Here is a 20,304-nt window from a genome sequence, read left to right as displayed (position 1 = left end):
GTGTGAAGTGATCCAATAGTAAATGACAAAAAAAGATAAATAATGTGAAGAGGCAGTTCATAGAAGAGTAAATCTAAATGACCAATATGCTTATAAAAATGCTCCAGTTAGGGAGTAGTCTGGGAAATGCAAATTAAGGTAAACAGTAAGTAAGGTACGATTTTACATTTAGCAGACTGGTGTTAGCAATAGGTGTGTAAGATGATAACACTGATGACAAGAATATAGGAAAAGGGTTCTCAAACATTGTTGTTGAAAATTAAGTTTGTTGCAACATGTATGAAAAGAAATTGAGTAAGATATATTAAAATTAAAGTGTATATATACTTCAACCGAGAAATCCCACTCTTGGAAATATAACTTAACAGAAAAAAAATCAATATTATATTAAAAAATATGTACAAGAATAGTTGTTGGCAGAAAGCTGGAATGCATATCAATAGAGGAATAGTTACATAAATTGTTACTGAAAAAAGCAAAATATAAGATGACTAAAGAAAAGTCAAATATGTAATATGATCACATTCAGAGATTTATGTAAAATATATATATATACAAATTTAAAAATAAATAATTCAGGGAAAAACATCACAGAAGTCTTCCTCTTTGAAACTAGAAGTACCTTTGCTCTGTTAATCATTAAAACTAGGCCAGCCTCAGAGATCTTGAATCCTTAATGATTCTGCACAACATATCTTTACTTTAGCTAACTAGTATTTGTGTTCTGTAAAGCGTTAGCTGACATCACATGAATGAAGAACTCAGAACGTGAATTTTCCACTCTTCACTAGTTACTGCAGTTTCAACTTCTCAACTTCAACTTTCTGTCACCAAGCCACTAACCCCTGGGGAAGGGTCAATTTTTACTTAACTTCCAAAACTCAGCCCAATTGTTGAGGCTCCCACTTTACAATCCTGGACCCACAATGATAATTGGGGACCATGCAGAGAAATAGAGATGTTGTTTCAAGTTGGAATTTGTATTATGCTTTCCCTTAGAAATACTTTATAAATTTGTACTAGAAGTTCAGGTAATATAAAACATTAGGTACACTTTTGAGGATTAGTCTGGGAGAACAACCACGAGCTGTAATCCCGTTTTTAATGGAAAATAAAGTATAATGTACACTAAAAAAGCAATTTACAAATTAACTTTATGAAAACAAGCTGTTTGTAAATTGGGGACTACCTTAGGAAAGAATCTTATAAATGATAATGCTCACATGCAGATGTTAAACCTGAGGGTGATCTGATACTGACTTGTGGATGGACTTGGCTGTTACGATTGACTAGAATTATTTTCCTTTGATCCTCACTGCTGCCTTTGAGATTATCCTGGATCTCTCTACTAATCCAAATTGACCGACCTTCCAAGGTAGACTGGAAGCCTCTTTTTCAGTCAAAGCTTTATTCATATTTGGTTATTACAATTGTTAACAGTTATTTCTGCTGCAGGGTTCGGCTCTGAGCTTTTACCTGTATTTCCAAGCCTTAATAGGAACCAGGGGTTATATGAAAGTGGAAGCGGAAGTTAACATTTACTGAGCGTCTAATATGTGCTAAGTTGTTTTATCATTACAGTAAATATGAAGTAGGTATCTCACATGAGGAACAGGCCTTCACAAGTTTAATTTTTTAGGATCAAGTAAGCAGTGGAGCAAGTTTTGAAAATATGGATAATAATTTATTCATTTTTAACTTTTATTTAAGTATAACATATATAGTAAACAGTTCGTAAGTCAGAAGTGTTTAATTGTCGAATTTTCCCAATGGGAACACACTCTGTGAAACCAACTTCCAGGTCAAGAAATAGAACATTACTGGAATCTGAGAAGCTGCCCCGGTGTGTGCTTTCACTCACTATCCCCCCCACCCCACCAAGGGTAACTTGACTTCCAACACTTCTCACATCAAAATAGTTAAAATTACATTAGTTTTGACTGTTTCTGAAATTTATACAAATGGAATCATAGAGTATGTATTCTTTTATGTCTGGCTTCTTTCTTTCAACATTATGTTTGGGTAATTCATTGATCTTGTTACATGCAGTTGTAGTTTGCTCATTCTCATTACTGTATAATATTTCATTGTTTAAATATACCGCAGTTTGCTTATCCGTTTTACTCTTAGTAGACATTTGGATAATTTCCAGTTTTTAGCTATTATGAATAGTACTGCTATGAACATTCTTGTACATACATGTCTTTTAGTGCACAAATGTATACATTTCTGTTGGATATATATACTTCAGAGTGTAATTATTGTGTCATAGGATTTGCCTTAGAAATCTTTTTTTTTTTTTTTTTTTTGCTGTACGTGGGCCTCTCACTGTTGTGGCCTCTCCCATTGTGGAGCACAGGCTCCGGATGCGCAGGCTCAGTGGCCATGGCTCATGGGCCCAGCCGCTCCGCGGTATGTGGGATCTTCCCGGATGGGGGCACGAACCCGTGTCCCCTGCATCGGCAGGCGGACTCTCAACCACCACGCTACCAGGGAAGCCCAGAAATCTTATTTTTTTTATTTTTTATTTTTTTCAGAAATCTTATTTTTAATTGCCAGTTTTCCAAAGTGGTTTTACCAATGTACACTCTCACTGGCAGCACATGGAAATTCTGATGGTCCACATTCATGCTAATAAAGGCACTTTTGAAACCAGATTGCTGACTCTAAAACCCAAAGCCCTTTTCCTTTCACCTAAATCTCATTTAAAGGTAAGAACTTGGTAACAATTTTCTTTTATAAATTCCATGATTCTTTCTAAGGTTTTTAGTCTTTGTTCATTAAGTGAGTTTCCTTTTTTATACTGGAAAATATATCTGTGCTGAATAGAATTTAGTAGAGTTAGCAGTGTATCAGAGGCCTCATGTAAGTATTCATCTTCATTGAACCCAGCCTCTTCTATTTTCTCTGCATGGGTGAAAAGAATGGCAGTGTAATTCTTCCAAGCATGTCCCAGAAGTTCCTGAAAGAGAGAAGTTAAATGGCTATTTGCCTTGGACTATATTTCTCAAAGAAGAGCTGAGGAGTTATTATGGTTTAACACAGTCAATAGATCTGTACCTCATTATGTTTCTAAAAGCTGGAATATATAATGGAAATGATGATGGGGTCAAGTAATGTAAGCACATGGACAGAGATGGGTGGGCATTCTATAAAAAAAGGCTTTAGTTCTCCATTTTATTTTGTTGTTATAATTTATATACAACCTCAAAACTGCATATTATCAATGCTGCATATGATTTAATTACATTTGCAGCATTCATTTATACTTGCCTGTCAACCTGAATCTTTTAGAACCACTGAATTCCTTTGTCAGAGCACCTTGCCCAAGGGAATTGTCATATCTCTTTCTGTAGGAATGTTGTGTTATCATCATCACTGAAAACATTTTCTAAGGATTTATAATTACATAATCTGGTTACAATCTGTCAGTTAATCAGATGACATGTAATGGAAATGCTAAGATCAAAATACATTTGGTAATTTGGAGCAACTACAAAATATTACTGTGACTCGCATCCTCTTCACATACCTGGAATCAAACCCAGTTTATCGGGTGACTTCCTCTAATGTGGGTGAAAAACACTGCAGACCGGTATTCCTTTGTTTAGTAATATGTAGAAGTTGGTTAGGTAATAAATTCTTGTTTGATTAGTGCAAATGAGCTGATATAAAGCAGAAGTAATAGCACATGGCAGATTGCTCACGCAATATGAAAGGCATCTAGAAATAACCATTTAACGTTTTTGAATATTTCCAAAGTTATATGAAATCATGACAATGTGACAGTAAAATTCCTTCCATTCCAAACACTCGCATAAAAAAAATATTTCCAAAGCTGCTACCAGTTTATAATAGCAAGAGAAGTATTAAATGCTTAGGAATAAACATAACAAGGAATATCCAGAACATCTAATAATTAAAAGAAAGAAAGACGGGAGAACAACTAATATTTAGTGCTGGATATTATGCTAAGCGCTTTACATACTTTATCTCTTTTGAAGCTCAACATGGTGATTTGTGAGAGATACCATTATGATATAGAGAAACTGATATATAAAGAGGTTGAGTACAAACAGAGGCATTAGCACAAACTCTAGTTTATAAAAATCTTGAAAAAATTGAATGGCAGTTTGGGAAACTTTTGAATGAATATAGGATTCATATTTATAATATTGAACAACTGAAAAAAGATGGAAGGAAGAAGAGGGAAAGACAGCGGGAAAGAAAGTAAAAGGAAGGCAGGAAGAAAGAGGAAGGGAAGGAGGGAGGAAGGAAGAATCAGGACATGTAAATCTAATATGAAAATACAGGAACTGTGGGACAATATATTTAAATTAGAAACATCTCAAGACTGGTTACCAATTATAACTCCTAACACAGTCTGACTTTTATCAGAGCTATTCATTTTCACATTTATTTCTATAACTTGGCTATGACCTCTTTGAAGGCAAAGTCTATGTCTTTCTATATCAATCAAAGCCTCTAATATGTTGTAAACTCTCAATAAATATGTTGTATTAATTTGGAATTTAGACCCTCACCATCGTCTCAAATAGAAGATTTAGGGTTTTATTTATTAATTTTGAGTCCTCAATTTTGAAATTTAGTCTTTGGGACACAAAATTGTACTTTCCTGTGAAACTTTTCTACTCTAGTTCATTATCACAAATTCGCCTGTAATCTGCACTTTCTATTTTGTATTCAGAGGGACTCTCTCAAGGTATAGGTCCAAAATTTTTCCTCATATCTGTTCAAAATGTGTCTGTTTATACCATAGAATAATTGTATATTTCTAGTTCTCCTGAAATGCCCTGCTTCAAGAAAATCCTCAGACATTTCCAGATCAGTACATTAGGGAATAATTATTTAAACAGAAAGATTCTGAACTTTACAAAAGAACTTTTCAAAGAAGTACTTTAATTGGCATATGCTTATGTGCCTTTAAAACTCAAAATTAGCAAACCTTTAACCCAAACTTTAAAGAACATAGCTCTTTTATAAATCAAAGTCTATATGCAATGTCAACATCACATTTTAGCTAATAGTGACATAGCAAAATTACCAGACCTCTTCAGAGTTTGTCGTATATTCTATGTACTCTAAGAACACATCTCTTGTGAGAGAGGTCAGAGAATTGCAAAATAAATAAACCATGTTGTGGGTTGAATTGTAACCTCTTTCTCCAAATTGATATGTTGAAGTCCTAACCTCCAGTACCTCAGAAGTGTCTTTATTTGGAAATAGGGTTATTGCAGATGCAATTAATTAAGATCATTAGAGTGGGACTCTAACCCAATGTGTCCTTATAAAACAGAAATTTGGACAAAGACATGAATACAGAGAGAACACCAGGTGAGCATAAAGACAGCCATCCATAAGCCAAGGAGAGAATCCTTGGACAGATCCTTCACTCACAGCCCTCAGAAGGAATTAACCCTGCTAACACCCGTTTCAGACTTCCAGCATCCAGAACTGAGAGACAATAAATTTCTGTTGCTTAAGCCAGCCAGTTAATTATACTTTTTATCACAGCCCCAGCAAATTAATCCAAATGGTTGAAAAATTAGTGAAGTGCTAAATATATCAGATTTAGGTTCTGGGAATAGAGATTTCTGGGGCATTTACATCAGAATCACCTGGGATGCTTGCTAAAAATGCATCAAAATCTTTAGGGGTGGAGCTTGGGAATGTGAATTTTAAAAAAGCACTCTAGGGGCTTTATTCCTTCTGCAAATACTTATTGAGGGTCTACTTTGTTTTGGGGACAAGGAGTGGTACAAGACAGGTACATTTCCTGCTTATATCTAGTGGAGATTCTTGTTTACTAACTAAAGTTAGGTCTAAGGAAGAGGGACAGACAGGAAAAAAATACTTTCAGTTTGTTGTAATCGCAAGTGTTATGATAGAAAATATATTGGCATTACAGAGGCAAACATTTAGCCTAGTTTTGGATGGGAGAGGTGGAAAGTAGGGGTAAAGGGAGGGGGTCAGAAAAAGTTTCTGGCATGTGATGATGCCTCGAGCATAGGAATTAACAAAGGAGTTCTCAGGCAGTAAAGACATACCAAGTAAAGAAAGTGATTGAGCATTATTGGGAATTGTATAGTATTGGGATTTTATTTCTATACCACTATTGATCCTTCATCACTCTTGTCTCTAGAAGTTTCTCAAATTTAGAATCAGACCTGGTATTCACTCAGCACATTATTGATGTATTCATATTGATTGTCAGGTTATTGAAATGTTTAATACACGTGAATAAATAGCTACTGTCCTTAACCCCTTGAGTGTTACCCCCAGACCTGTTCCCTGGGTATTGGCTGATGCAGGGGCTATATTTATTATTAACTATTTTTACAACATCACCATAATAAAAATTCATGCTAAATAAACTGTTTGGCTCAAATGGTTCTCTCCTGAGTTATATATTATAACATAGACTTCTCCTCTTGCTAGGTTAGTACCTATTGCATTAAAGGGCATAACATTCACAGTGTGTTTTTAGTTCCCGGCTTTCTGTATTGTAACATTAACATGTTGCCTCTTTGTCTCCACCAGACATCTTCTGTACTTTAAACCATAATATCATTCAGGAAAAATGAGTTAAAGCGCCTAAGGATAATAGATTTGTAAGCTTGACACCACTTACAAGTCCATGTGTTCAGCCACTGCAAAGTTTTTACATGTTGATAATTATTTATGAAAGGATGCTCATGTCCTAAACTGTGAGAGAAATTGCACTTTTGAATTACTGCCAAAAATAGAAGAGAATGGTTGATTTAGCTTATATTCTTTAGATTGATTTTTGGCCAGCAAATAGTTGAATATTTGAAAGTAGTGTCACTTGGTGTATAGTCATCATGTTAGTGGCCAAACATTCTTTATGGATCCAGAGAAAGAATAATCACATTTGATTGATACCTCACATAAAAAATCCAATAGAAAGATAATGTAAGTTTCTGGTGTTAATAATTTAAATATAGTACTAAGCTAGATGGAAATTTTACAATCAATCATGAGTTGTTTGGTTTCATAGTGCTAATGGGTATGAGTCCATCTAGTCCTTTTGGGACAACTAGTTAGGATATAAACTTTGTTTTCCAGGAATTACGTTCATTTTCCCAGGACCTCACCAGCCCTGCCCCACTTGTTTGTGGTTGATGAAATCATAGCATCTGGACCTTTTAGGGGGAAACTTTAAAAAAAGCCAACTATTACATCAACTGAGAAAAAAATTATCATGGATCAGGAGGACAATAAGGACCATTCTTTATATTTTATGCTATTCCCTTATTCTCTTCCCACTTCGAGCACCACATTTGCCTTCTTAGAGAGCCAAAGCTGAATGGTAAGCCTCGTTAGATCAGATTCAGAGAACAGTCAGCCTTACAGATCATCTGTCAAAACTGCCTTATTTTACAGATGAGGGTATTAAGGCCTTGTGATGTTAAATGGCTTGGCCAAAGCCACATAGCTGATTATTGGCAGACTTGGGCCTGTAACAGAGGTTCCTTGAATGTCAGGGGTCCCCTGTCCTTCACACTAAATTTTTATTTCAATTAACATTACTAAGCCAGTAAATTTTTTTCCCAGATTTTTTTCTAAATTAATAAGGAAGTTCCTATAAATCAGGGCCGTGTAAGTTTTATTTCACTCTTACTTTCTTCTGAAGCCTATCAAAATAATCCCAAAGAAGGCTACAAATAATATGTCCCAATTTTAGGGTAAAACAAATACTAACAATAAAGTCACAATGATCATAGGTAACATTTATTATGCACTTGCCATGTGCCAGTGTCTGAGTGAATTTACTATTATGTTAATATGACATTAATTCCAAAAGTAACCCAGTAAACTATTATCTTTCCCAATTTACCAGTGAAAAGATTGAAGTTTAGAGAAGTTACCCAAGGTTACAAAGCGAGTAGCTAAGTAGGAACTTGAACAACATCTGTAATATGTTGCTTATATCTAGTAGTTCATTTGAATAAGTACTCATCACAATCTAGGTAGTGCTGATGGCAATAAAAACAATAATAGTAATGGCAATTTTCTGCAAACCTACTATGAAACTGCTGTAATTCAGGCACAATGCCAAGCACATTACATTTATTAAATATAGCCCTCAGAACTCTTCAATTAGGTAAATTATCCCCATTTTATAAGTAAGGAACTGAAGCCAAGAAAGCCTTAGTAACATTTATAGTCATATACCTAGAACTGTAACAGGCTTATTTGTCAACTGAATTCTATAGAACACCTAAGCCCATGATCTTTGTTTAGTATGTTCAGGCCTTACATTGGCCTTTCTGAACCTTCCCTGTGTACACCTATCTGTAACATCAGCAGTTGAGTTGTTCATTCGAAATTAAAATGCATGCTTAAAGCCTGAATATATACAGTGATAATATGTACATGATACCATGATCATGGAAAGAATTTAGTCAATTCCTGGATTCAATTCCTGGTGCACTTTGGCTGCATGCTAGCACTTTCCCTCAGGTGACTTTATTTATGCTCTGATCTATTATTGGGGGATTTTTTAAAAAATTAAAATGATAGATAACATTCAGATGAATCATTCCCTTTATTTCCCAATTTTGGGGAGATGACTCACTGACATCACCATTTTACTGTAAATTAATGAAGGCCTAACATAAATAAAGAAAAAGGGATCATTTGAGGAACTGTTTCAGTTGTCACAGTTGGCAGCTTATAACCCCTCTGTAAAATATTAGAGCACAAACTGAGAGATATTTAAAGAGACAGCAGAGAGGTACAGGAAAGAAGAGGTCACTTCTCTGGCACTAGCCTTGGAGACTACTTCCATGGAAAGCATCAGTGCTCCCAGAAAGGGGGAAAGGAAGAGGGGAAGGCAGATGTTCTCTTCCCCATTTTGCATGAGCCAGGAAGGAGAAATCCAGGGTGTGTCTGAAACCAGAGGACCTTAGCAACACCTCCTTCCTAACAGCTGCTGGTCCTGTTGAATATTCAGACATTCTGCAGCTCCTCCCAATCTGTGAGCATATCCAGATGGTTGCCACTAGTATCTGAGGCACCTTCAGGAAGAAAGTCATAAACAGCCAGCCTGTGCTTAGGCAATCTTCAACCAAAGATCAAGGTGGTAAGCCCAGAATGGGACTGCAGTGCCTCCTAGGGGTCGAGGCCCCTCTGAGGATTACTAAATCTTGGCTGCTGAGTTCTCCCGGGAGACAGAAGTTATTTATTCTCGAAAAAAATATTCTGGATCTGAGTTTTTCCCTAGCCCATCTCCTCTGTGCCTTCAACTCCTGAATTGGCCACTGACGTAAGGAAGGCAGCTATAAGAGGAGAAGGCTATATGCCAAATACCATTTAAAAGGATCAGAGACATGTATGAATCAAATTTACTTGCATAAAAAACAATTAGGGAATTACAATATTGTTCTATATCCTAAAACTGGAAAAAAAATCTATTTTCAAAATGTATGTCTCTTAAAATATCCTGTCTGGACCAGCAGAAGGAAAAATCTGGAGACATATGGAGAGGGTCAGGTTAGTTTCTGAGAACTATTTATGCATTTACTGAATTTAGTGGGTTACATCCATCTATAGCTTAAGCTAAATGTCTATTTAATAGCAACTTTAAATGAATTTTTAAAACTGTTTAAAAATTACACTGACTGTATGGCTGCAGTTCCCCCCCGCCCCCCGCCCCTCTTGATTTCTACCAGAAATATTGTTTGAAATGCAGGCTTTAACTGGTTGGGGGGTGGTTTATGGGCTTTCTTAGATTCCACATTGTTTCTTAATTGCAATCATCTTCTTTTCTTCTTCTTTGCTTTTGTACAGAATGTCCTTGATTTTTCAGGAGTTAGATGATGAGGATTATTTTTTATACTCTTGTCACCCTAATTTTTTCCGCTAGTTTCTTGTGATTACACATATGGCTTTTTTTTTTTTTTTAGAAACATGCACAGTTACTGAAAAACAAAACGTGTGTCTGTCATTTAGAACAATCTTATGCGTTTACTAGTTAAAGGAAGATATCTTTCTTTAAAGCAAAGTATACTGTTTTTCTAAGTGTAACAGATTCTGCATGAGCATAATCAGAGGTGGGACCAAAAGAAGAATAGCATTTATACAAATTCATTTTGAATTAAAAATGTCTACTCTCTATTCTTCATGTAGTTTACTTGTGAAGCTTCTAGGGGAGATGTGTTCTCTGAGCTCAGTGACTTAATGAGGCTACTGAATTATACTAGTCAAGTCCAGCAGTTACATTTGGGTGGCCCCAAACTGGAGAATCAAGAAATTGAATAAATGAACAAACAAACAGGGATGAACCACTAGTCAAAAGTGGCATATGTTATTTTTGTTCACCCTGAGGTCCCTGTGATTTTCTCATGGCTGGCATGGAGCAGTTACCCTACAGATGATGAAACAAGCAAAGCTTCTGAAATTCCTGATTTTTTTCCCTTTAATAAAGTATAACTCTCCCCTGATTACTTACTGAGGTGTAGGTCTCAGTGATGCCTCCTTCACTGAGGAGTTGTACATTGCCCTACTTTGGCACTTGTTTATCTATTTGTCTTATACTTGTTTATCTATTTGTCTTATACTTGTTTATCTATTTGTCTTATACTTGTTTATCTATTGTCTTATACTTGTTTATACTTGTCTTATACTTGTTTATACTTGTTTATCTATTTGTCTCTTCCAGGCTGTGAGCTTTTTGAGACCAGGGCTCATATATTACTCACCAATCATTAAGCTCTGTACTGGTGCTCAATACAGTGTTCAGTGACTGAATCAGACAGTAATGCCCCATTTATGGTGAACTGTAAGAGGTTGTCCCTTGATGTTGAATGGATGCAAGTAAGTATTTTAGTTCAGTGGTTCTAAAACTTCACTGTTTTAGAGAAATATACGGGAAGTTTATGCAAATACAGATAGGCAAGCTCTACTCCTGACATTCTGTTTCAGTAGGGCTTGGATGAATCTGCATTTTTAACAAACAGCTTAGTTGATTCTGATGCATAGTCAGACCACACTGACAATCAATCAGATTCACAGTTCTTAGGGGTTTGAGACTTAGTTAACCTCTGAAGTTCAGTATCTCATTTTTTGTTTTGTTTTGTTTTGTTTTCTATGACCCAGTTACAAAATGACTGAATTCCTCTAAAGGAAATTGTAAAAATGACTCTTGGTGGGAAAATCAAGTAATTTTTACCAATTATTTTTATGTGATCAGCACTTGTTTTAAACTACTTGCTTTAAACTTGGTTTAAAACTACTCTTTTAACCAGTTTTTCATAGTTCTTTCCTATTAAGATAATGTCCTTCAAATGGGAATAATGTCATTAGTGTGATTGCCCCTTTTTATTACCTGGATCATCTGGACTGGGGAAGATTCTTCCTGTTCACATAGAGGCACATCCACCCTCTGGACCAGCAGTGCAAGGTGCAGACCCTCTTGCCCGAAGTGATGTGCCAGGGCCTCCCTGACCTCCTGCTTCACATGCTTCTTGCTCAACCTGCTGTGCGGATAACCTGGAGTGTCCAGCACCTGGACCTGCAGGGTTACCTCTTGCCCCCCTCGACGCATGAAGCTGTGGAAGTGACAACTGCGGCCCAGACTGCAATCTTTGGTCACAGAACATGGAGCAAAGCTGCTGTGGAAGTCAGTGCTTCCCAGAAGAATGTTCCCAGCAGAACTTTTTCCACTTTGAGTCATGCCAAAGAGGGCCAAGTTTATGGTCATCTTATTGGAGTCCATCATGGCTGTGGGTAAACAAAGGCTCAGCATAAGCAGTCAGGCTTCTACACTCCCCCAATATAAGGCTTCTTACCTGGCCTAGAGCACTCCCAAGTATTGACTTTGATTTGCTTTCCCCTTATTCTTAGTGTCTAAAGCATGGAGGAGCTCTCCACTGAAGTGGGGACCCCTCAGTGACAAAGGGAAAATGGAAATAATACTAGTAGTTTGCAGTGGGAGAGGAGAGAGAAATCAAATACAAATAAGGAAGGGAGGAGGAAACAATAATTGCAGGAAAATTAGAAAAAATATTACATGAAGATGGTGTAAGCCATGTTTAGGAGGAATATGTTAACTCATCAGTGTGACAGGTGAGTTGGTTTAGAAATGGGGTCCTGAGGTCTCTCACTTCAGGAACAAAGGTAGCAGCAATATTTGAAAATTATTCACTCTTGGAGGAGAAGAAGGAACAGTACAGTGGAAGAAATGGCCCTTCTTGCATTTTAAACAACGTTCTGCACCTCCCTACTCCCTACCTCCCCACCCCTTGAATATACAAGTGGCATCTGCAAAAAATTATCTTTCCTGACTTCTTGAATGCTTCGGTCCTATGAAACATGAATAATATTAAAGGAAGACTTCTGTTCCTGTTTACTAATTTTTTAACAACTAGGCAACATTCTGATGAAAATGAGAACTACTTGTAATATCTGTTATGAAATAATTAAACAACTCCATGGTTCATCAGAGTTAAGTATTGGCTCTTCAATGAAGAAAAGAAAGGCCAACACATTGTGCAGTTCAGTTAGGAGGGAGGAGAACCTGGGGAGAATCTATTTCATTTACAGCACCCCTAAAATGTAGTTATTTTTGTGCAGAATATAAGCCCCTTATAGCATTTTAAGGTCATCCATCATTTTCATTAGATTGATAAGGCAGAGCTACTGACCAATTGCCAAATGTACTCAATCTGCTGATTCAGAAATAAAGACATTTAATATTGCATATTTATTATTTTTGCTTATAACTTGTACTTCAACTATAAAGTTTTATGTACCGCTGACCTTTCTTGTCCTCTGATGCCCCTCACCCTACTTACTCCAGACCCTAATATGAACATGTTGAAGGAACCTCACACCCTCATACAAAAGACACTCACCTTAGGGGTCCCTGAAGGTGACCCCAACTCACCAACTCATTCAGCTGTGTCAGCTGCACCATAGACACTCAGATTTCTTTTTACTCCTGAATTAGATGTGTGATTTTTTTCAAGAATTAATTATGGACTCACAACCGATTTGCTCTATGTCACTTACCTTTTCCAATCTTAAAAATGTTTTCTCCACAGACTTCCCTCAAGCTGTTACAGTTATGAACTTCAACCTTCTGGCAGTGTCACTGTACCACTCTGAGACTGATACTGTATGTATTTTATTTAGTTAATCTATTACCAGAATCCTTTCTATAAATGATTAGTTCTCTTCCTCTAATCAGCACTGAGTTTTTTATGTCACTTGACAGATGTGTAACTGCAATAGGTACTTCCTGAAACTTTTATTTCCAGGATTAACTTTTGTTTAAGAGAATTGCTTATAGGTAACAATTTATCTTACAGCCTAAAGAAATGCAGGATTGGCAAGTGTTAAATAGAAAGTAGACATTGAAAAGCAATGATCACAATTTTTTCCATTGTAATTGACATATTTACTACTTCATGAAAAAGTTTCAACAGATATGTAATATACATGCAAGAGATATTGACTTCATAACAGTATTTAGGTCATAAATTCAAAAGTTCTCTAGGAAAACTCTCTTGGCTATTTCCATGCAATTGAAATTTATTATTTGATGTGATCACTAGCATGATTATATCAACATATACAGTTTCCATATCAATTAATGATAACATATTTCAGAAAAGGAGTACTTAACTATGACTTAAGGCCAAATAAATTTTGCTTTAAAATTGGGGTTTTATTTTGTTATTAAAAGATTAAATTTGATTTTTCCACTTTTTAGTATATAACCCATATTTTCCAACATACTTTCTTAGTTTATAAGTTGTAGAAACCTTCATATCATTATATTCTGGTTCATCTTCTCCTGTACCTCTCAAAAGTCTGTGAAGTATGTAGTTCTGTGTGAAGGAATTTTGGAGACATCTGGAATTCTTTATGACTTCATGGACAGAAAGTTTAAAAGTCTTCTTCCTGTGTGAATATGACAAAGAAAACACAAAAGGGATTTATTCCTCTGACAAGCACATTCATTTGGCTTTCTTGAATGAAGCAGAAAGAACCTCCCCCAGGTGGCAGTAGCAGCCTGTTTCCCAAGAAGTGATTTCGAACCAGAATTTATTTTCATTTTCTTCCACAAACCATAAACTGACATTCTTCAATTAGGCAATTTATATCAACACATATTAATTGTGTGGAAAATCTTTTGAACAAAGGCAAAACTAAGCCTTCTTTCCTGTGTCCCTTATAGAAAGTGACTAGTGTAGAAAGTCTTTAGTTTTCAAAGAGCCCTCTTTGAAATCATAGTTTAAATCATTTGCTGAGTGAAACAGTTGATGGCTTAAAAAATAAAGTTCAGAGTTCATATGTGTAGTGAAAAGTTCTAATGAGACTGCAGAATTTAAAAATAATTTTCAACAGATTTAATGGAGGTTTAAGATCTGTGTCAATTTAGAGATCATATAGAAGGGTAATGTATTGGTATTTGATGATGTTTAATGATTGATGTTCATTCTTTTTGAATCAGGGTGAAAAGAAAACTTGAAATATTACCTTCACTCTTTTCAGTAACTTGGCTAAACAATATAACAGGGATAACTTTAACAGCTGGCTCCAGGATTTCTCTGAGGAAGGGAACTGTCTTTGAGAAAATAGTTTGATTAGCTACTTGAGGTAGAAAAGGGGATCCTGAGAGCATGAGCCGAATTCACTAACAATGATGGTCAAACTGCTGGGGATGAGGGAAGAGCCAAAAAAAAAAAAAAAAAGAGTAGAGATAATCAAGGTATATATAGAGGAGGGGAGAGGAAGGAAGGGAGGGAGGGAGGGATGGAGAGAGGAAAGGTAAGAGGGAGAGATAGAAGAGAAATGAGAAGGAGGAGGAGGAGAGAATAAGAACTATAACATTAGAACATAAAAGGAAACTAGAGCTCCCACTTGTGGAAATGGCTAAGTGACTATGTTAGAGCAGAGATAGCTAATGTTCAATTTTAACTTTTTACATTTCTGGGATGTAAAGTCAGCCATGTTCACAATTCCCACATTCGCAATTACCTTTTTATTTTTGTTTTGTTTTAAGTTGTTCTTAACCTTTTACCTTATTTTATTTTGATGGAAGTTAATAGAAAGGCCTGAGGTCCATCTTAGGTTAGCACAGGACAAGGACCACCAACACTGGAGACTGTAAAATGACATCTGAACTGAATGAGGAGAGGAAGGAGGTTGAAGCTAGGACACTAATCCCTAGGCACTTGCAGGAATCTATGGGAGGACCTTGAACTTTCCACAATCTATGAAATGAGATATTATGTGGTAAGGGTGACTCTAGATGACATAGTAACAATTATATTTTAAATTATGCACACACATACATACACATGGGCACACGTGCACACACACACTGTATTAGTTTGCTAGGGCTGCCATAACAAAGTGCCATAGACTGAGTGGTTTAAACAACAGAAATTAATTTTCTCATAGTTCTGAAAGCTGGAAGTCTGAGATCCAGGTGTCAGTGGGGTTGGTTTCTTCGGAGGCCTTGCTCCTTGGCTTGTTAATGGCCGTCTTCTCCCTATGTCTTCACGTGGTCTTTCCTCAGTGTGTCTGTGTCCAAGTTTCTTCTTTTTATAAGGACACCAGTCATACTGGATTAGGGCCCACCATAATGACTTCATTTTAACATAATTACCTCTTTAAAGGCCTTATCTCCAAATGCAGTCACATTCTGAGGTACTGGGTGTTAGGACTTTAACATAGGAATTTGGTGGTAGGGGAACATAATTCAGTCTGTAATACACACACATTTATATCAAATGGTAATATGTCTGTGTATGTGTGTGTATATATACATACACACGTATATTTATATAATTATGTAAATTATGTCTCACATACACACATGTATTAACATATGTGTATATATTATGTATACATCATAATTGTGTAAATTATATGTCTCTATACTCAGTAAAACTGTGTCTCTATACTCCATAAAATTGATTTAGTATAAGTAGTTCTCGACTTCTGGCAATTTGGTTTAAAGGCACTCTCACAATTTTAGACAAATTCCAGTTTGCATTGACTTGAACTGTGAACCCCTTGCTCGTATGTTATGTCTTTTCGTAGTAAAGAAGACCCTTAGAGTGATAATCAGAATCTGTATTTATGATGTCTAAATGATCTTAACCTCGGCCAGCACTGCTCCAAGTCAAAGGAAACACTGACAGGCTGGCTGAAATTGGTGGTGACTTGATTGATTCAGTCTGAGCTGGTCTTAGAGTAAGACGTCAGAGTTCACCTTTCAGAAAATTTCAGAGAACACTGGTCAGCAGTTTAAATTTTCCAAATGGTCCTAATTTGAATACAGTTTGAAAATTCTTGGAACAATGAAGAATGCCCGTATCTGGACAGAAATATTGCTGGGAATAGGAGGTTTCAGTCCAGATTCGGTTGGCTTCACATTTTAAAGACTCTACCAGTCTCATCCCCACATGGGAATGTTTATGATATTTTGGGTTTTGTTTGATGTTGTTGCTATCGTTTTTTGTTTGTTTGCTTTTTGTTTTCCTTCTAATTCTGATGAATTTTTTAGGATTATAAATGAAATATGTATATTTTTAAGCAGCTAAGAAATTTGTAAAAGAACACAGAGGAAAAATAGTATCATTTAAAAATCTTTATTTCCTGGTGCCCATGGGCCAGTTGCTTCTCTTGGAGAATGACACAGTAAATACATTTCTTTTTCCAAACTACTCATGTTCTCCCCGTATTTACTCCCTTCTTTAAGATCCACTACTGTAATGAGAGGCATTAATAATGGGATTATGTTTAGCATGTTAAGTGTATGGAGGCAAGAGTAATTGTTGGCAATTACTTAATCAGGATATGGTATTTTTTTTGCTATTTACTGCATTCATTTTTCTAATATTTATAGTTTTAGCAACTTTATTAATAGTGAGATTGGTTTATAGCTTTCCATTTTTATCTTATATTTGTCAGGTTTTCAGATCAGGAATGTGCTAACCTCTTAAAATGAATTAGGAAAATTTCTTTATTTTATGGTACTCTGCAATAATTTGGATACCTTGGCAATTACATATCCCTTGAAGGTTCAAAGAAACTTTCACAAAAACAGCTAGGCCCGGCAACTTTCTGGAGGTCATTCCAGAACAACTTAAAAAATTGCTGTCATAGTAATTTGACTCTTCTTATGTCAATTTTGGTGATTTATTACATAATAAACATATTTTACCCATATTTTCTTTTTTTAAGGTATAATTATCTCCATTTCTAGCATTAGATCCCTTTTCTTGTTCTGTGATGGCTTTTTGTTGGGTTTGGCTTTATATACTTAATAAATATTTGCACATATGTGCATGTATGTGTGCACATATGAGTATGCATTTGACTTTTGTACTTTTATTGTTTGAAGTGGATTTCCATGAACATAAATGAAATTTATCATCTGATGCCTCTAGGATATAATGAATGATTTGGCCTACAATAACTAAACTTTGATCACCAGCTCCAAGCCAGTTAGTTGAAAATTGAGAATCACAAGTACACTCATTTTCAATTACAATATAGTGAGTCATTATACAAATATATGTCATTATTGAAGAAACGAGCCCAACTTCAAAAGCAAGAGAACAACCAGTAGAGTTTGAATTCAAATCATTTCAAAGCTCACAAGCCTATTCTTGAAAAATTTCTGCTAAATTCTTTACCCTAATTTAGATCCTCTTTGCTAAAGGACTTTTCTTATTCACTCTTGAGAAATAAGATATAGGATAATACAGAGTGTCATTGAAAATATATTCATATGAAAATAATTGTATATGTCAAAGATTTTATATGCTTTATTCTTCCTACCTAGGAAATAACATGCACTCACCTATATAGATAAATATATTTTATTAGCCAAATGCACAGAAGCAGAGGGTCTTATAATAATTAATAAAGGTTTTAACCTCTTAGCCCTTGAGACTAGACACTAGGCTAGCTTCAACTTCTTACAGACTCTATTATTATTATTCAATTTCAAACATTTTTATGTTATAAATGCTTCTAGTAATGTCCCGGGAAACACTAGAAATGTCCCTTATCATGATAAAAAGCATCATGAATGCCATGGATAGTAATTACAAATAAAGTTATAACCATGGATATCAGATGCCACACTTGATTTTTCCTAGATTTATGCTACAAAATCTCCCATTTTATGGAAAATGCTTTTTTCTTTTCTTTTTCTTTTTACAAAATAATTGAGAACCTCAAGTCAAGAAAAATAGCCCTGCATAGTAATAACTGTAACTTATCTAATATATTTATAATCTTCCTAGGATACCTAATTTTTCCTTTCCAAGAAAAATGCAATTTTTTTTTTCTTCCTAGCAATAGCTGTGGTATGGAGCTAACTTCCCAGATACTGTCACTAAAATATGCTGATATCAAAATGTCTGAAACACTAGGACCAGTGAAAGATACTGCTAATTACTGTAGAAAGGTCAGAAAATCCTGTAACTAACTCCCTTAGTATCTTTCCATCCCAAATTGAGGTTCGGTAGGGTGTGGGTGTTTTGTGCTTGCCGAATGATGGACTATAATCATCAACTAAGCTATGCAAAAGACATCATTCATGGCAACAGGACACTTTTATCATGATTCTATCAAAGAGTGTCAGCTACATGAGTGCTATAGTTATTAGCATTAACTTCAGGTCTTGAGTGTTTTCAGGAGGTAAAATATTGGATGGCAAAGATTTACTATACCGTAGTCCTTCATTTAACCTTAAAAGATAAAACAACAGTAGAGCACTAACTATTCTTTTGTGGCCTAAAATAGGAAATTGGGATCTCCAAATTCCTAACAATACTGAGGAGTGACTGAGTTACTGAGAAGGGAATCCAACGAGTGTCATCTTTTGTAGATTGCTATGCAGTGCAGATTACCTAAGGACACAGTGTAGAAAGAAAGGTTGTTAGTAGTGATGCGGAAAAGGAAATGTCAGTTCCTCATTTGTGTGTATGTGTACATGAAGTGCTGTATACGAGTTCAGCCTTAATGGAAAGCTAAGACCTGTGTAGCACATGTGCCAGGCACTGTTCTAGACACTTTAATATATTAACTCACACAGCCCTCCCTCTAAAAAAATAATTAGTTTTTATTAATCACATTTTAAAGGACATTCAGGCACAGGTTAAATAATTTGTTTATGATTTTACAGTTTATAAGTGGCGGAGTTGGGATTATGTTTTGTTTTTTTTTTCAGAGTAAAGTTGATACACATCTGCTCAACTAGTTACTATTTTCATATCAGCTGTAGCACTTGGCCAGAATGGTAGGGTTGTATGCCAGAGTGTAGAGAAAGGGAAAATGTGCACTGGAAGAAGGCAGAGGGACATGGGGATATATATAAACTGGTATTTTATTTTTATGCTTCTTTTCCCAAAAATGGTTTGGGAAAACATTTAAAAACATAAAAATCAAGAAATGATGGATTTTCTAAGGGAAAAGTTAAAGTTGTCCAAAGTTAGTTGAAATTTGGTTAATGTGCTTTGCTTCTGTTTTAGGCCCAATCTTATTGATACAGGCCATTTTAATCATAAAGGTGCCCCCCAAAACTCCAACTAATAACAGCAAAAATAGTAATAATGATAACAGCTGTACCTTATGGGCAATTGCTGTAAGGCAGGCGTATACTAAGTGTTTATGAGAATTTTTTCATGTAATTTCCGTAAGAAGTCTGTGTTGTAGGCACAATTATTGTCACTTTCCTGATGAGAACACTGAGCCTCAGAAGAAGGAAACTCCAGCCAAGGTCTACCTGAGTCCAGAGACCATATGCTTATTTATTATGCCATGACGTGGATATAAATACAAAAGCAAAATGTTAAGTGCTCCACACAAGTCTTTTGCTTATGTTCACTTAATACTGGTCAGACGCAATAATTATCATGAATAACCACATTGTTAAAATCTTATACTGACCTGTATTGTACCTCTGTGATCGTGGTCCTGCACAGTACATCACATCCTGCTTATCCGCCAAGTCTACACAGAAATTAAGACGCGTGATTTAAAAGGCAGAGGCCGAGCAGGCAAGAGAGTGGGTGGTAAGTTTTAAGAATGGTTTTCAGGTGCTCACCACATGAGCTAAGTGCAAAAAAGACAAATGCTAAGGTCGATATGTTGTGTGGTCTATGAGAGATGAGGTCAGGAATGTAACACTGTAGTGGTAAATTTTGAAGAGACATATGATATTTACATAATTCCTAACAGGTGAAATTAAATAGGTCTGGATAAGAGCCACTATCTGTGCCAAGCATG

General features: G+C 35.8%; 1 protein-coding gene across 1 annotated transcript; it reads right to left on the bottom strand.

The window, feature by feature from the left end:
* Window positions 1–2,701: 2,701 nt before the first annotated feature.
* GIMD1 (GIMAP family P-loop NTPase domain containing 1) lies at window positions 2,702–11,764 on the bottom strand. Its single transcript, XM_030864121.1, has 2 exons — window positions 11,372–11,764; window positions 2,702–2,962 (listed from the first exon to the last, which is right to left on the bottom strand). Exons 1-2 carry the CDS (start codon window positions 11,762–11,764, stop codon window positions 2,702–2,704), a joined length of 654 nt encoding a protein of 217 aa, XP_030719981.1.
* Between the last annotated feature and the right edge of the window lie 8,540 nt (window positions 11,765–20,304).

Source organism: Globicephala melas, chromosome 5 (assembly GCF_963455315.2).
Source record: "Globicephala melas chromosome 5, mGloMel1.2, whole genome shotgun sequence".
In the NCBI taxonomy this organism is placed as follows: Eukaryota; Metazoa; Chordata; class Mammalia; order Artiodactyla; family Delphinidae; genus Globicephala; species Globicephala melas.
This window is presented reverse-complemented; position numbering and strand designations above follow the sequence as displayed.